General features: G+C 34.6%; 1 protein-coding gene across 1 annotated transcript; it reads right to left on the reverse strand.

Annotated features, from left to right (window-relative positions):
* Window positions 1-1,461: 1,461 nt before the first annotated feature.
* LOC114760012 (uncharacterized) lies at window positions 1,462-15,469 on the reverse strand. Its single transcript, XM_028949255.1, has 21 exons — window positions 15,434-15,469; window positions 13,251-13,598; window positions 12,854-12,916; window positions 12,217-12,239; window positions 11,870-12,054; window positions 11,416-11,526; window positions 11,272-11,311; window positions 10,740-10,828; window positions 10,374-10,475; window positions 8,180-8,234; window positions 6,716-6,812; window positions 5,673-5,865; window positions 4,321-4,492; window positions 4,179-4,216; window positions 3,426-3,495; window positions 3,276-3,353; window positions 3,162-3,187; window positions 2,522-3,037; window positions 2,107-2,461; window positions 1,985-2,034; window positions 1,462-1,882 (listed from the first exon to the last, which is right to left on the reverse strand). Exons 1-21 carry the CDS (start codon window positions 15,467-15,469, stop codon window positions 1,725-1,727), a joined length of 2,805 nt encoding a protein of 934 aa, XP_028805088.1. The 3' UTR covers window positions 1,462-1,724.
* Window positions 15,470-16,118: the final 649 nt, after the last annotated feature.

The raw sequence follows: 16,118 nt of genomic DNA on the forward strand, positions 1-16,118 counted from the left end.
ATTCGCTTAACAATTAATGTAAATAAAAGATATATTATTTTCCGTTAAGATCCATATAAGACACACTTCATAGTACAAATTTTCACAACAAAATAGATTTTAGATTAAAAACAGGAAGTAATATCACATAAGAGTAGCAAGTGGCATAGTGTGTATCTCATTAGTTGAGATGAATTTTTGCTTTAAAGAAAAATTCTTACCGTGGGAAACAAAGGATATATGAAAAGTTCTTAGATCTTGAAGTGTTCCAGTATTTATATTTTATATTTGCTACATATAATCTTAGGGAAATAAGTTAATAACGTATCTTTTCAACCTATATCATTTCCTTGGAGCCACTTTTACGGTATACCATAATTCCTCACACTATTTGCCAAGAAATTCAGCTAGCAAAGTAGCAGCAAGCAAGAAAGAAAAAATTATGAACATTTCACAAATATGCACTGACATGCAATGTTGTACTATTGTATGTTAAAATTTGAAAAACTCAATTATTCAATCTTTTGCAAAAAAAACTCATGTAGTTTTGACTTAATTAAAACTCAGATATTGATCTTCGATTCTTTAAAATTTAATCCCTATAGTTTTGACTTAATTAAAATTCCTACATTTAAAAAAATAAAATTACACATTTGATGAAACTTTAAAGTTTTCGGTGGGTAAAATTATAGCAACTTAATTGCAAGGGACTAATGTTTAGGAACTAAATTTCAATTGAGTTGTTAATCAAAAAAAATTTCCACTAAGTTTTAACCATAGAAATCAAGTAGTACCGAGTCAAAATTGAAGAACCGAGTTATGATATAACTAAAACTATGCAGATCAAATGATTAATTTTTCCCAACAATTTCATGGGCAAACGGGCAAAGTTATACTCGTATGAAACCAACCCAAATCCTCAATAGCGACAAAACGAATGTAGAGATTGTGTATTAAAAAAAAATAGAGAGAAATCCAGCAAAAAAAAAAAAAAAAAGGTTAAGGTCCTTAAATAACTTGAAAGCATCCACGACAGAGTACTCAGGATTTGGATTTTTCTTTTTCTTTTTTGGCTCTAATATATCCAGAAAATTTTATTTCATAGCATTTTTGGTTTGAACCATACCTACTATTAAATTTAACTGTTAGAGCCATATGTCAAATCACATAATTTAATACTCTTCCGGTCCTTAATATAAGACCCATTTAACTAATTTGATTAGATTAAGTAAGTTAGGTAAATTAGTTAATTATAAGAAAATTGACTCATTTTTAAAACACTATAATCATCTTTCTTAATACCCCTCTCTCTTTTACTTAATTATGGTTGAGGGAATATCTATAGGGGTAATTTAGAGAAAATTGATAAATATGATAAATGGGTCTTATATTTATGACCAAAACCAACTCAAGAATTGGGTCCTATATTAAGGACCGGAGGAGTAGTATATTTGCTGTGAAAATAAATTTTCAGGATTTAAAGCCTTAAAAAACTTTCAGCTGCAAAGTGCTCCTTCGTAGACACTTCCAGGATATTTAAACACCTTAAAAAAATAATAGTAATAATAAAGAGAGAAAAAAGGCTAAATAGCACGTCCGTACGTAATTATGAGATATAGGTCCCATATACAACATTCAGAGAATGGAGACAATCAATAGTTGTGGGAACTGGTAGTTAGCGTATTATATACGTGGATATCAGTCCTTTTTGTTCTGTGTTTGATAAGAACCCGTACGTATAGCTATTAGATGGAAGCAAGGCTGCCTCCTTTCAGTACTTTCTGAACACACAGAAGCTGAAAAACGTAGCTCTCAAATGTTACCTGTCCAGAAAAGTCATTTTGTTCCTTCTTGTTCTTTCTAGCTACCATGCTTCTTTCTTGAGGCTGCCAATTTTTCATGACTGTAAAGAGAAAGAATAGTAGCATGTATATATCTAATTATCTATCCAGAGAATAAGAAATGTCAACCAAGTTCTTTTCGCAAAATTCGTAGAATAGCATACCTTCATTTGCAATGTTACATTTAAGAGGAGTTTCAGCAGCACAGTTGTTCCTGCCGAAAATGACAGTTCCTTAGTACACATTTCATGTGAGGAAAAGAAATGTGAATTGAGACCAAACATACTTGGTATCATCTACTTTTGTTTCATTTTTGTCTGGTTTCTTCATCGACATCGATGATATCTCCTCCACATGGCCAAGTGACTTTGTTGTCTCAAGACTCTCTGTTATCAATAGGTTTGGGTCCCTCTCAACTCCAGAACCCTGAGTATGGTTATTGGAAGTTGAACTATCTCCTACTGTTTTCTTTTCCGAGGAACATTTATTCTTCCCCATGAAAGTTTCTTCTATAATTTCAGACTTTCCTTGGCAATCTTGTTGCATTTCCAGCTTCACATCCTCATCTCTGCCGGCAGCATCTTCTTGTAAATCAGGAGATGGAGTCTCACAATGGAAGCTAGAAACAGTTTTTAGATTGCCTTTTAGTTGAAATTTCGATGGGGTCTCACAATTGAAGCTAGAAACAGTTTTTAGATTGCCTTTTAGTTGAAATTTCGGACAAAACTTGGGGCCTGTTGACCATGATCGAACATCTGAGAATACATGTGATTCGCCAAATGCAAACTTTTCAGAGGTAAAACAGCAAGGAGGAGAATTGACAGGACGCACACCGCTCTTTAATCCACTAGAGGAAGGACTGGCCTTGTCATGTGATTCAGGAATTGTAAAAATGCCAAAAGGATCTTCATCGCCATTATAAGAACCAGGAGCTGCAAACTTTGCCTCTAAATTTTGACCGAATGTAGAGTCACCGGAATTTACATTATCTGGAGGATATCTTTCCCCAAACTGCCAACTGCTACGAGCACATATGTCTTCCTCAATAATAGAATTTGAATGGGATGGCTTTTGCTTTGATGAGTTTGGCATGCTTCTGCATTTTCCTTCATTGGATCTGCGCTTATTTCCAGGGCTGCCAAAATCATACATGTGTTCTTCACTAGTCCCCCCAGCTGATAATCTTGATGGTGAATGAGGGATTGCCTCACCTCTCACTGACATAAAAAGACAAGCATCCAACAAACAAATAATCCTTGCCTTTTTGTTTCATGCATAAAATGTAAATATCCTAAAACTATATGTCTAACCATTTTGCAAGAAAGACGATTATTATATTACCTGCAGTGGATGAGCATGATTCTTCGCTGATAAGGTTCACAAATCTTAGTCAAATGACTGGTTATAAGGAAAAGGGTAAAGTCAACTTCAAAGAAGAGATCTTTTTTATGTTACCTAAGCAAGCTTGAATTGTCCCTTACATCTTCCGGGACTAAGCTTTGTACATGGAAGTTCCCACCAGATCTTGAACATCTGCTACAATACAATACATCATCAGAAAGCATATTCAAAACTCACCACAAACCTAAGAGAAGGTTCTCGTACCTTGCCCCAGTAGCGACAAAAAAGTCATAATCATTTTCTGGAGGGCATTTTGAATATGTAGCAGGCAACTCTGAAAAAAAAAAAATAAGGAAGGAAATAAGCAAAGAATATCAAATGCCACCATGAAGTCAGGCTTTCATTGTTCATTAGTAAATTCAAATCACAATAGCAAACAGTAATATTCCTCTTGTGAAATGAATATCAGAATTGTAACAATCCACTTCCCATGCACTTTTCGACAGAAAAATCATCAAAAGTAGAAGATTCTATCCTGAAATAAAAATGTCAGGAAAGAAAATAAATGAAGGGAGAATAAAACCAAGGATTGTCCCAGAAAAGGGAATAAAAGAAAAAAAGGAACATGAACTCAAATCTCTTCCTATGAGAAATCAATATTGAAATTACAATTCTGACCTCCTAAAACATGTTAAAAGTTGTAAGCATGAAAGGTAAGAGAGAGAAATCAGGGATATTCATGCATATTGAAATCATGGGTATTCATGCATATTAAAGTGACATGAATATCCTGTTTTCTCTGTCTTACCCGTTATATTTTAATCTTCTAACATGTTTTAAGGGGTCAAAAATAATTTCTACTATGATTCAAATGTTTCATCAAATTCACGTCAATTCATGCAAAATATTTTAGGTATGCGAATATTACAGAATCTCACAGTTGAGCACATAGAAATTTGTTTCAAAAAAAAATTTAAATACACTGAATAATGATTAAATGAGAAACTCAGAAAATACCTATTGTATCAAATCCATCAAACGCTGCTGCCAAAGACCTGTACATACTTTAAGTCATCAAAATCGTTTAAGGAAGCTGGAAACAGTGAAGGCTCTTTTTTGGCCATATACAGCAAAAGCTCTTGAAAATACAGCAAGTAACCTTTTCTTTGGCAGGTAATCTTCAAATGCATATCGTGCCTTGCAGACCCCGCTTTTTAATGAACCAGGAGAACTATTACCCCTTTGAAATGTCTTTTTCTTCCATAAGGTATCGTATTCCCTCTCATTCTCAAACTTCTCATCAAAGAAGCTAGAACTAGGTGCTTTAACAACTGGGATTAAATATTTTTTAGAGATTATAACAAAGAAAATGACCACGCAATATTTTCAAAAGAGCTAAATATGAGACCCTCGGCCTTGGCCACATCAAGTTTTTCATTAGTTTAGGCATGGTGAGAAATTAGTCAAAAATAGATGACCCGGTTAAGTTTCCAATGAATCACAAAAATGTCAAATCTGTTTGAATCTGTATGAGGGGAGTTATTAGAGATATTTTATCTTTATTTTAAGATGATTAAGCGTTTTATTTAAAATTAATATTTATAATGATATCCATATTATTTTTAAGATTTAATTAGGGTTTATCTAATCTTATCTCTAAGGATTTATGTTATCCTATCTTATCTCGGATTAATTTAGATTATTATCATTTTAAATAAGTGAACTCATGGATCTATAAATAATCCTCGGGTTTCCACATTTGTCAGACCTTTTCAACAAATTGAATAATACCGAGTATTTTCCTGTCACTCTCTCCCCCAGTTTCTTTTTCTTCCTCCTTTCTATCTATTTCTTCCCTTTCTCTCTTTATCTGTATATTTCTCCATCCTCCTCCTCTCCTTTCCTTCAAACTAACATAACATATGCATCAGGCTTTATATCAATAAAACATAATACTCAACCACCATAAACACTAACTTTTTACTAAAATTTTTCTTTCTATTTCGTATACACCTGAAATGAAACTGAAATTTAACTTGGTCACTAGTACCAGTAGTATGACCGCCGTTAGTTTCTTAAAATTCAAAGACTTGTGAATTTGTTGAAATTCATATGGGAGACCGATGCAATCCTTTCAAAAATTGTTATTTTAACTAATTTGTACATACATTAGATTTCTAAATTAGAATACTTATGATAGGCATACTGTACTTGATGAATACTGGAAATATACTATCAGAATTCCGAAATGTGACAATCCATGCATTATGTTGCGAACTCTTATAGAAGCAAAGAACTTAAGCAAGACAATGGCATTATCTATTTCACTCCGCTATTTGTTATCATGTTTTGTATTAGAAAAAATAACATTTTGCGTGTTGGGCATATGAACTAAACTTCCATACTTAGTTTTAAAACTACACATTTTTGAATAATTCAGTTTAAAAGGTACAGTATGATCCAATCTTTCAGCAATAGTCAACACTGCGGCAAGGTCTAGAGTACCATTACCATTCCATATGTCATCATCTTTAATCTCACTGTTATAGAAGAATCCTTGGCTGATGGAAACACCATTTTTGTTAGCTTGGTCATTAAAATGGTTATAGTCCTGAGAAGTAACTAAGCTCCGCTTTCCCTTTTTATAAGGAAGGTTTGAAAAATTGCTGATAGGGGCAGCATTGATATCTTGCATCATTGTATCCTACAAATCATGCATCAAACTGAATATTTCAAATCACATTCCCAAGAACTAAACATTAAGTTTAACACATGATTTCTGAGAGCGTTGGACAAAGTTATTTAATGCAAGAAAGTCAAAATGAATAAAAAAAGATGAAACATAATGCCAAATATCAGCAAAGGGACTATTTATAGTAGTGGCAGGGAGTACAAAAAGGAATCCTACAGATCCAAAGATCCATCAGACCAACATAGCCAGCCATTTTTTCAAAGTCTAAGTTGGCTTTCTAGGATTAAATAGGATTTATTATTATTCATTGTATCCCTATAATTTTGGCCCATATTAATTGGCCATCAATGTATTTATCTCCCCGATTTCATTCACTAAGAAGCATAAAGAATTATTCTCACTCCCTTCTACACCCTTATAAGCATTTAAAAATGTAGAGGGGAGATCCCTGCTTTCAGGGGACAGTTAATTGCTTGTTCATGAGTAGTAGAGGAACAGAGCAGCAGGGAAGTTGAGTTATTGTGCAAATTATCTTACATCAGCAGCAGGTAGTGGAAAATGGGTTCAACAATATATTATATCCAACAACACACCAATATCCTAAACAGTGGTTCCCGAAACCAACAACTGTCAACAGCACAGTTTGACTCTCAGAAATGGAACAGGTTCTAAACTACTTCAAATATAACAATTAAAAAATGTTAAAAGAAGATAAGTTACAAATTCTTCACATACCCAATAAATATAAGAGATTTATACAAGTTCTTGTAGGGAACTCGCAATGTGACTACTTATAGTACTGTTAGATGCATACTGGTTTAGTGCATTTAAGAAAAGAGATGATTTTCATTGTAGTCCTTACCACTTCAAGCTCAAGTTCTTCCAGTTCATGGTTAATGGCCTTTGACCACTTCTTTTTCCTTTCATCCCTCAGCATTTGGGAGTAACTATAAGAGATTCTGGTAACCAAAATTCCCAAATATGGTCAGATAAGTGAATGTCATGCACGCTACTGACCATCTTCAATAGTAACCAAGAGGTAGATAAGGATAAGATGTTTAATCATGCCACTATAGAAACGATCAGCCTCAAAGAATATCAATTTTAGAACCAAAAACCATGTTATGCTGCCTGACTGCTGCAACTAAAATTGAAGTCACAGGATTTTGCTAGTACATGACTACAAAGAGACAAAGTGCTTTGCTTTAAAAAGAAAAAAAGAAAGATATTTCATCATGGTTAGAAAGGGAAATTATTTTTCTCAAAGCATTTTCAAACAGTATGAGCATGGCAACAAGGAAAATTACAGTACAGTGCCTAGAAACAAGAAACTTGATGCAGCAACTTGTACGAGGAAAATATCTTTAAAAAGAAAAAAGAAAAGAAAAAAAAGTCTTAACCAATTCCATCCTTTGACTCACCCTGCGCTGGAACTTACTGGAAAATTTCATCACAAGAATTCAACACGAGTGGAAACTACAAAGAAAATTCACTACCAAGAATGTCAATGTGTCATACACTGACATTCTCACGCCTAGACATGTGTCTAACATCCATACATGAATTATTTGATAAGATGGTTTAACATAATATATATATATATATATGTGTGTGTGTGTATAACCCAAGTGGAAGCCATTTGGCTTATGAACAGTAATTGGCTTATGTTGGATTCCATGAATATCATGGAAAATAATGCCAGTTTCAAAAGTTATTCTCCCTCAATTTTTTCCCCAAATTTTATGTGACAGGCTAGAAACCCCATGTTGATGTAATAATAAGAGTTCTTTCCTAACTTACTTCACTGTAATTTAAATTATTTGATTGGTCCTGACAAATATTTGAGCAAGAATAAAGAGCCCACCCTTAAAAATTGGCTTGTAATTATGAGGACTCATGTCATTGAAGTAGTTGAAGAACAATTAGTGGCTATCTAATATGAGACTCTAATTGACATCCTTGATGGCTACAAATTTGCAGTAATAACATCACCAACTGGGTCACAACCTTTGCAGGTAGCTCTTTGGAGGTTGGTCTTAACTCTAATACCAATTGGTATGAAACTCTATAACCCTTGACTTATAGTTTATCTAAACACAAGCATTATTACAAACCAAAACTTTCATCAAAGTGAGTAATATCTTTGTAAGTTAAATCTAATTTCCACTTTTTTATAACAGTGAGTCGTTTGACATGAAATTCAAGCACCTAGAACTTATTATGAATTCTTGCATTATGATAAATCAAACTAGCAGCAGCAGCAGCAGCAGCAGTAATTTATGCCGAAAGCAGAAGAAATGAAGAACCAATGAGTAACAATAGTGACCTGTTTCGTTGTTGTGGTGAATGAGGTGGTGTTTCTGCTCCAACTTCACCCAAACCTGAAAGCCATCAGTTAATATTGAATGAAAATGATATGATATTGTAATAAACAAATAACAGAATCAAGAGTGAGTTAGAATAATAGGCAGTTACTAGTCGTTGGACTTTGCCTATAAAAACAGGCTTATCTCTCATTTGTAAATGTGCTGTATTGTGATCAACCTACAGGATTGAATCTCTTTTTTCTGCTACTCTCTTTCTCTTCCGTCTATTACCTTCTATCTCTCTCCCCCTTCTCTCTTGTTTCGCCTATTCTCTTTGTTTCTGTTCCCTTTCTGTTCTTTCTCTCTCTTGTTCTTTTCCAATAACATAACAGAAAACTTGTCAAAGTAACAAACAATAGAAAAAACATTTGATAACCATTAAAATAAACAACAACAACAACAACAAAGCCTTATCCCACTAGGTGGGGTCGGCTAGATGGATCGCATGACGCCATTAAGTCCTATCCAAAACCAAATCTTTAGATAGATTGTTAATTGAAAGATCTCTCTCAATGACTTCATTAAGCGTTGTTTTCGGCCTTCCTCTACTCCTTTTTAGAAGACTCCATACGACTTGCTCAACTCTTCTTACCAACACGTCCCAAGACCTTCTTTGCACGTGACCAAACCATCTCAATCGGTTTTCTACCATTTTCTCATCAATAGCAGCCACTCCAACTTTTCCTCTTATATGTTCATTACGGATCTTGTCTTTTCTTGTATGACCACACATCCATCTCAACATTCTCATCTCAGCAATAGCCACTTTATGTTCATGTTGTCCCTTTAAAGCCCAACACTCACTGTCATATAGCATTGCCGGTCTTATAGCAGTGCTATAAAACTTTCCTTTGACCTTATTTGGTACTTTTCGATCACAGATAACTCCTGTCGCTTTTCTCCATTTAAACCACCCAGCTTGAATTCTATGATTAACATCTCCATCAATTTCCCCATCTTTTTGTATAATTGATCCCAAATATTTAAACTTTTCCACTTGTTGAATGACTTGGTCTCTCAATCTGACATCCGACTCTGTACTAACTTGTCTCTTATCAAAACTGCAATGCATATATTCCGTCTTGCTTCTACTCAAACAGAAACCCTTCGATTCCAAGGTTCTTCTCCATGTCTCAAATTTAGCGATAATCTCTTCTTTTGACTCAACCAATAAAACTATATCATCAGCAAAAAGCATGCACTTCAGGATTTCTTCTTTGATATGCTTAGTTAAAACATCAAGGACTAAGTTAACAGATAAGGGTTTAGAGATGATCCCTGATGTAGGCAAATCCTTATAGGGAAGTCCTTTGTCTCACTGCCTGGTGTTCTAACACTAGTTGTGACCCCCTCATACATGTCTTGTATGATTTTAATATAAGCGACACGCACTCCTTTCTTCTCCAAGGCTCTCCAGAGCACTGCTCTAGACACACAGTCGTAAGCTTTTTCCAAATCAATAAAAATCATATCCAAGTCTCTTTTATGACTTCAGTACTTTTCCATTAAGCCACTTAATAAATAGATCACTTCTATTGTCGATCTTCCTGGCATGAACCCAAATTGGTCTTCAGAAATACAAGTCTTCAATCTCAACCTATGTTCCATCACCTTCTCCTATAATTTCATGGTATGGCTCATGAGTTTAATCCCTCTATAACTAGCACAGTTCTGAATATCTTTTTTATTTTTGTAAATAGGTACTAAAGTACGTTTCCTCCAATCATCAGGCATTTTCTTAGAGCGCAAAATCTCATTGAATAACTTAGTAAACCATTAAAATAAACACTACATCTATATATAAATATGCCAGAAATCTCTTAAGAACAACACCTTTGAGACTAGAAATGCGAAAGACATGATTATCAAAACTGAGCTATTGAAGGCAAACTTAGTGTCATACAGATGTAGTGTGCAAAAAAGGAGTCTTAAATTAAGACTTTGGTTTCACTCCTATATTTGAATTTCATTTCATAAAAAATTTCAGCATTTCTAATATACAATCCAATATAATAGTAGCCATTAATAAATATGGAGAATAGCATCTCTTCTTTCCCTGAAATGCAAGAGAAAAACATGCTCACAAGTTGTTAATGAATGATCCCACTAATAGTGCAATCTGAAATGGGACGGGATTTAGTTCAAATGATAAACCTTCAAGTGAAAAGGCAAGATGGTCTTCAAAGGTAGGGTGCTCTTCCACAGTGATTTTTGGTCCATCATCGTAAAGCAAATCAATAACAGATAATCCCACATCTGATAACAAGGCTTAAGAGGTGAGAATCTTAGTAGAAGGTGTTCAGTCTGACGACAATCAATATAAACAGAAAAAAAAATCAAGTGCTATCATCATAAAACCAAAAGTACTAGAAATAATATCCATCTTTAATTGGAAAGTTATGAATTGAAATAAGAGTAAAATCCTAGGTAAAATGAAGTCCATAAAACAGGGGTGATGAATATCTGTAATCCGCTATTTACATATATTCTTTTCATTTTGGCATAGGAACTGCTACTTACATTGATCAGTCACCGCCTTTGAGTTGGTTGATGTAGAAGGTATCCCACTGGGAGCACTATTCTGATGATCAGGAGCGCTTACTAAAACCCTAAGAAGCAATATAAATTAATGCTTCAAATGGATTGCATGCCTCTTGGGAAAAAAATCAAAATCTATTGTTGAGGTCCAATGGCCTAAAAATTTGCATATGCACCTGTCCTTCCCAGAATATGCCTGGAGTCTATAATAGTTCATTCTTCCCTTATATCAAGAAAATAAAGGGGGGATTGAAAAAAGGATCAAAATGCTATCAGCAGCAAACGTACAAATCCATATTACATTTGACATGCACGCTTAACCTCATCAAGACACCTATCTATATGCTCACTTTAGGATGCGTTGAAAGCAATAGTTTAGAGAATCAATCATGACAGCGCATATATATCCACAAAGCAATTGATTTTATGACCTATTCTGCCTATTTAACTGCATTAGCATATAAGGTAGTTGCACAATAGGAGTCACGTCAATGTAAACCATGCATTTACTCACTTCTTTTGTGATGCATCCATCTGGCAGCCTGGTGGTACTCCTGCAACAACATCCGTTTATCATACATTACATATATCAATCACCTTCAAACAAAACACTAAGTAAACAGTCTACACAATTAGGCAAATACATCAAAGCGCATACTTGCTTCTTCAATTCTAGGAGATTCTACAGGATTACCCATGCTAGTAAATACTGATGGTTGATTTTTCAAGATTTTGGCTGGCAAAACTTTGGCCTCTGCATCTGCACTCTCTGATAATTGTACAAGTAAAATAGAAAAGAAGTAAAAAAATTAAATTTTAGTAAAGTAAGATAAGAAAGAAAGAAACTGACAAGAACAGAACCTTCAAACTAAATACATCATTTTGCAAGGCTTTCTAAGCACTAACAAAAGTGTAGCTACAGGAAAAACCTTGACATTAACAATTATTTTAATTGTTCCAAACTTCAAATTGGAAAACTATTCTCTTTGTTGGAGAAAAACAGAGCAGAGAAGAGTTGGTTCAAATTTGATGCAAGGTTTTCAACAATGAGTCAATGACCCCATAGGGAGGAGCAATATGACTGTTATACAGAAAGGATATCAGCCACTTACCTTCCACACAGGGAGAATAACATTCCTGAGCATTTGTGGACAAGTTTAGCAAATTGAGAATGTCCAGAGACCGACCTTCTTTCAGGTACTGCCCACTTATACCTAACACATCAGAACTGCTCTCTGACCCCGTGATCTGCAGATTTTGTTGTTGGCGTTTCCTCTGTTCAAAATATTGCTTTTGCCTAGATGAAATACGAAGTAAACTTAAATTCCGGTATCAATTCTCCATGTCCCAGCAAAACCCTCTCCCCAGTTCATTTCACTGAATTTAAGGAGATAACTAGAAACTCAAAAGTAGTCATCACTAAGGAAATCATTCTAGAACAGCAGATTTATTCTTTTACCTTTTCTGTGTAGACCTCCTTGTCTGAAATTTCCCATTTCAGCACAAGAGATATCCATGCACCAAATAAAATATTCGGACATCAGAACAAAAGTCCAATCAGCATCAAATTTTTTGGTTCAATTGATTTGCAAATTTCAACGGTCTGTCAAAATGCATGTTAACGAACGAGCCACAGATTTATCCTTCAATTCAAAATTTGACCCAACGCAAAGTTAGTAACTAATCTTTTACATAAAATTGTATGGCGCACATAGAGTGCACACATAAACGTACATGAAAAAGAGGCGCAACAAAAGAAAGCAATAATGGTTATGTTGTAATCAACTTGAGATTAAGTCTTAAGCAAATAGTTTCCGCAGCATGATATAACATCTCACTGGACTGAAACGCATAGATATGATAGAAGCTATCAGAAAATCAAGGTTCAATGGACTTCACAAATTGTTGGGCATTCCTAGAAATACATCGTCACCAGCAAGTAGACTGCGTTACTTGCCACAACATTAATGGCTTGCCCTATGGGATATATTAGTGTTATAAAAGCAATTCGGATATTTTTCAATGCTAACCGCATCATAGTCAAGTTTCAGTTTTCTGTGATTTAACATGAAAACCAAAACCACAGTCCAACTCACAGTAGTCACTTTCCGCCTTGAACCTCCCATCCATTGCAACATCGTGCAGATTACAATCTGCAACTTCAAACCAAAAAAAAATACGGAGTCATGAAAAGTAAACTCGATAATAAACATTATTACAATATAGGAAAGAAACGTATAGACTATCGCCGCAAGTTCAGCGAGTTTGCACCATTCAGTTGTTAATTCTGATCGCAATGATGTTTGTGGCCAATATCAAAACATACGCATTGAAGTTTTCAGAATCCAAGAAGAAACTACGAATCCAAAATTTAAGCGTAAAAAGTAGCACCGAGCTAGGGGGATCAGATAATGACGATTTCATCAAAGAAAAAGAAAGCAAAGCATCGGAGCAATGTTAAGAAACAGAGATACTCGAACATGCAAATATTACATTAAAATTCAGCAGAAAACATTGCCCTGCAGAAATGCAGAGGTTTTCAACGCAAATGCCATAACGAGAAAGCGTGAAATCGGGGAGTTTTTGCAAATATGGATAGATGCTAAGAGGAATTGCCGAAGAAGGCCTGCACTCACCAGAGTCTTGGTCTTCGACGTTAGCGGAAGCTGATGGAATAAGGTGGAGCTGGATGAAATAGCCAACGCTCCTGTGAATTGCGCACACTGACTGAAGTTCCAAAGCAATTTTTTTAATTTTTTTTTGGGTGACAGTTCCAAAGCAAGTTGCACCGAAAGGGTCACGTAGTGCGGCGAGAACAGGAGAAACAAAACAGAAGAATGTCTTAAAAAAGGGAAATTTTCAATTAAGAATCACAGTAGGCAATTTATTTCAAATGGACCCAAAACATTATGAGATTTTACTGTAGGACCCCAGGGCAAAGTGAAATCAATTGCAGAAACTAATTGATAGTAATACCCTGCGAAATCTGATGGTGCTGGAAAAGAAAGAAGAAAGAGGGAAAAAGAGAAGTTGGCGCCATTTGTTCCCCTTATCCATAGAGTGATGAAAGGAGATTATCCACCACAATGAGTTGAGAAAATGTAATGGCTGATGGTCAATCTAAAGGTGCATCTGTTAGCCGTCTTTAGGAAATCACCATCAGTGTTGGTGCAAGTGATAGAAACCGTAACTCCACCTTACAGTGTTGCGTTGTGATCGTCACTGGCACTTAAGGTTTGTTTGGTTGGAGGGGAGGGGAGGGGAGCCCCTCCCCTCATTTGGTTAAAAATTTTGGAGGGGAGGGGAGGGGAACTAAAATGTCCCCTCCCCTCCCCTCCCTCCCTCCATTTTGACTCCCCTCCAAATTGGGGGTTTTTGGAGGGAGTCAAAATTTTGGACCATTATGCCCTTATAAATTTTTTAATATTCCACTTTTACCCATAAAATATATTATTACAATATTTATTTCAAATAAAAAATATATTATCCTAAGTACAAAAATAAAAAATATACATTATTATAATTAAAAATATATTATAAAAATTATTTAAAAATAAAAAATTATTTAAATAAAAAATTATAATATTATAAAATTAATTGTTTTTTATAAATATATTATTTATTAAATATATTTTAAAGCTGGAAAAAAAGATAGCCTAAAGAAAATAAAATTTCATTTTTCTTAGAGCATATAAAATTTGTTAATTTGATTATTTTAAATATATTATTATATTAATTAGAATAAAAAATTACTGTACCAATTTTTTAATACACATATTAACATGATAAGACTGAATTTTTATTAAATTATATGATTTAAATTAAGATGTAAATTAATTTATATAATATATCAATAAAAAACATAAACTAATATGTAAGGGTAAAATGGTAAATTAATTATTACTATCCCTCCCCTCCCCTCCTTTTTAATCAAACCAAACAAGGTGAGGATAAAACCTCCCCTCCCCCTCCCTACCCTCCCCTCCCCTCCCCTCCCCTCCCCTCAAACCAAACAGGCCCTTAGTGTGTGAGGTAAAATTTTATTTTCAAAATTTTTGTTTTCTTGATCTAACTTGATGAGCACAATTGGTTGTGATATGTGAATAATGTAGAAATAACTATTTAAATTTAAATGCATAGATAAGTAGGTAGTGAGTGAGGGAGAATCCGACAATGCTTTTAATTTTAGAAAGAGATTGTTATCATCTTCTTGTTTAAAGTTAATAAACATGAAGTGTTGGTAATGTTCGAAAAGTGGGTGAGAATGGGTGAACACTGATTATAATGCGCTGTTGAAGGAACTTAGGGAGGGAGAAATGAAAGAGAAACAAGAGAATGTGGTTAAATAGGTGATATGAAAGCTAAATGTGCAGAGAAATGGTAACTAGAAGTTGCAAAAATATGTCACCACTACAAAAAAAAAAAAGACATAAAAAATCGCAATTTAATGGCAGTTAAAAAGAAAAATGCTGTGGAAAACAAGGCGGTGGCATTTTTGTAAGTAAAAGGCATGACGTTTAACCTTCCACTGCGGTTATCTTAATAACCACCGTGGAAAGTTTTAAACTTAATCCTATCTCACATTTCCTTTTCCACAGTTTCACAATTTCACAGTCCAGAGCGACGTAGTCCTACCTGTCCCACCACTGAAACTTCATTTTTCAGCAAATCCTCACCATTTTCTGTAGTGTTTGGTCCTCCATTGGCGTCATTGTCGATTTTTGCTATCTTCTGCAGTCTTCTGCCATGGGTAGTCACCTCTTCTCGCGTTTTAATCGTCTCCTACTGAGTGAGTTTCTTCTTCATTCATTCTTTTTGTTTTTTTTTATGTCTTGGATATTTTGATAATAGAAATCTGTTGTATTTCAAATAGGCTGATTGGTTTCATATTTTGGAAGTCTGGTATTATTTATTTTGCACATCTTATGTGCTTGAGGTGTTGATTGGTGACATTTGGAGATAGAAAACCTCAATTACTTCCTATATACACGACATTAGAAATAGAGAAAATTACACTCAGGTCCCACAGAGTATAATTAATATCAAAAAGGTCCTTCAAAATCCCGAAATGATTCTGAAGTCCCTAGGGACCTGTATGTAATTAATTCTAATTGTGAAATTACCTACTTACCTCTGTTAATTTTATTGCAGCAATTTGTTTACAATCTCAACAGTGGTTGTTAATAACTCGAGAAGACGTGATTAACAACCTCATCAGTGCTCATGACAACTCACTCTGTGGAATGCTAGGGGCGTTGTTGAGGTTGTTAACCACCTCTTCTCGGGTTGTTAACAACCACTGTTGAGGTTGTAAATAAGTTCTAATTTTATTGCAGCAATTCGTTTACAATCTCAACAGTG

Source organism: Neltuma alba, unplaced genomic scaffold (genome assembly GCF_004799145.2).
Source record: "Neltuma alba isolate B1F8T4 unplaced genomic scaffold, ASM479914v2 tig00010927_pilon, whole genome shotgun sequence".
Lineage (NCBI taxonomy): Eukaryota > Viridiplantae > Streptophyta > Magnoliopsida > Fabales > Fabaceae > Neltuma > Neltuma alba.

Bases quoted from the DNA above. Each gene is read 5' to 3' on its own strand.
- LOC114760012 (XM_028949255.1), bottom strand. From the start codon at position 15,469: ATGACGCCAATGGAGGACCAAACACTACAGAAAATG. The intron at 13,599-15,433 runs GTGAGGATTTGC...CCCTTTTTTAAG, and splicing joins ACCAAACACTACAGAAAATG to ACATTCTTCTGTTTTGTTTC. The intron at 4,493-5,672 runs GTAATGGTACTC...ATTTAATCCCAG, and splicing joins AGATGATGACATATGGAATG to TTGTTAAAGCACCTAGTTCT.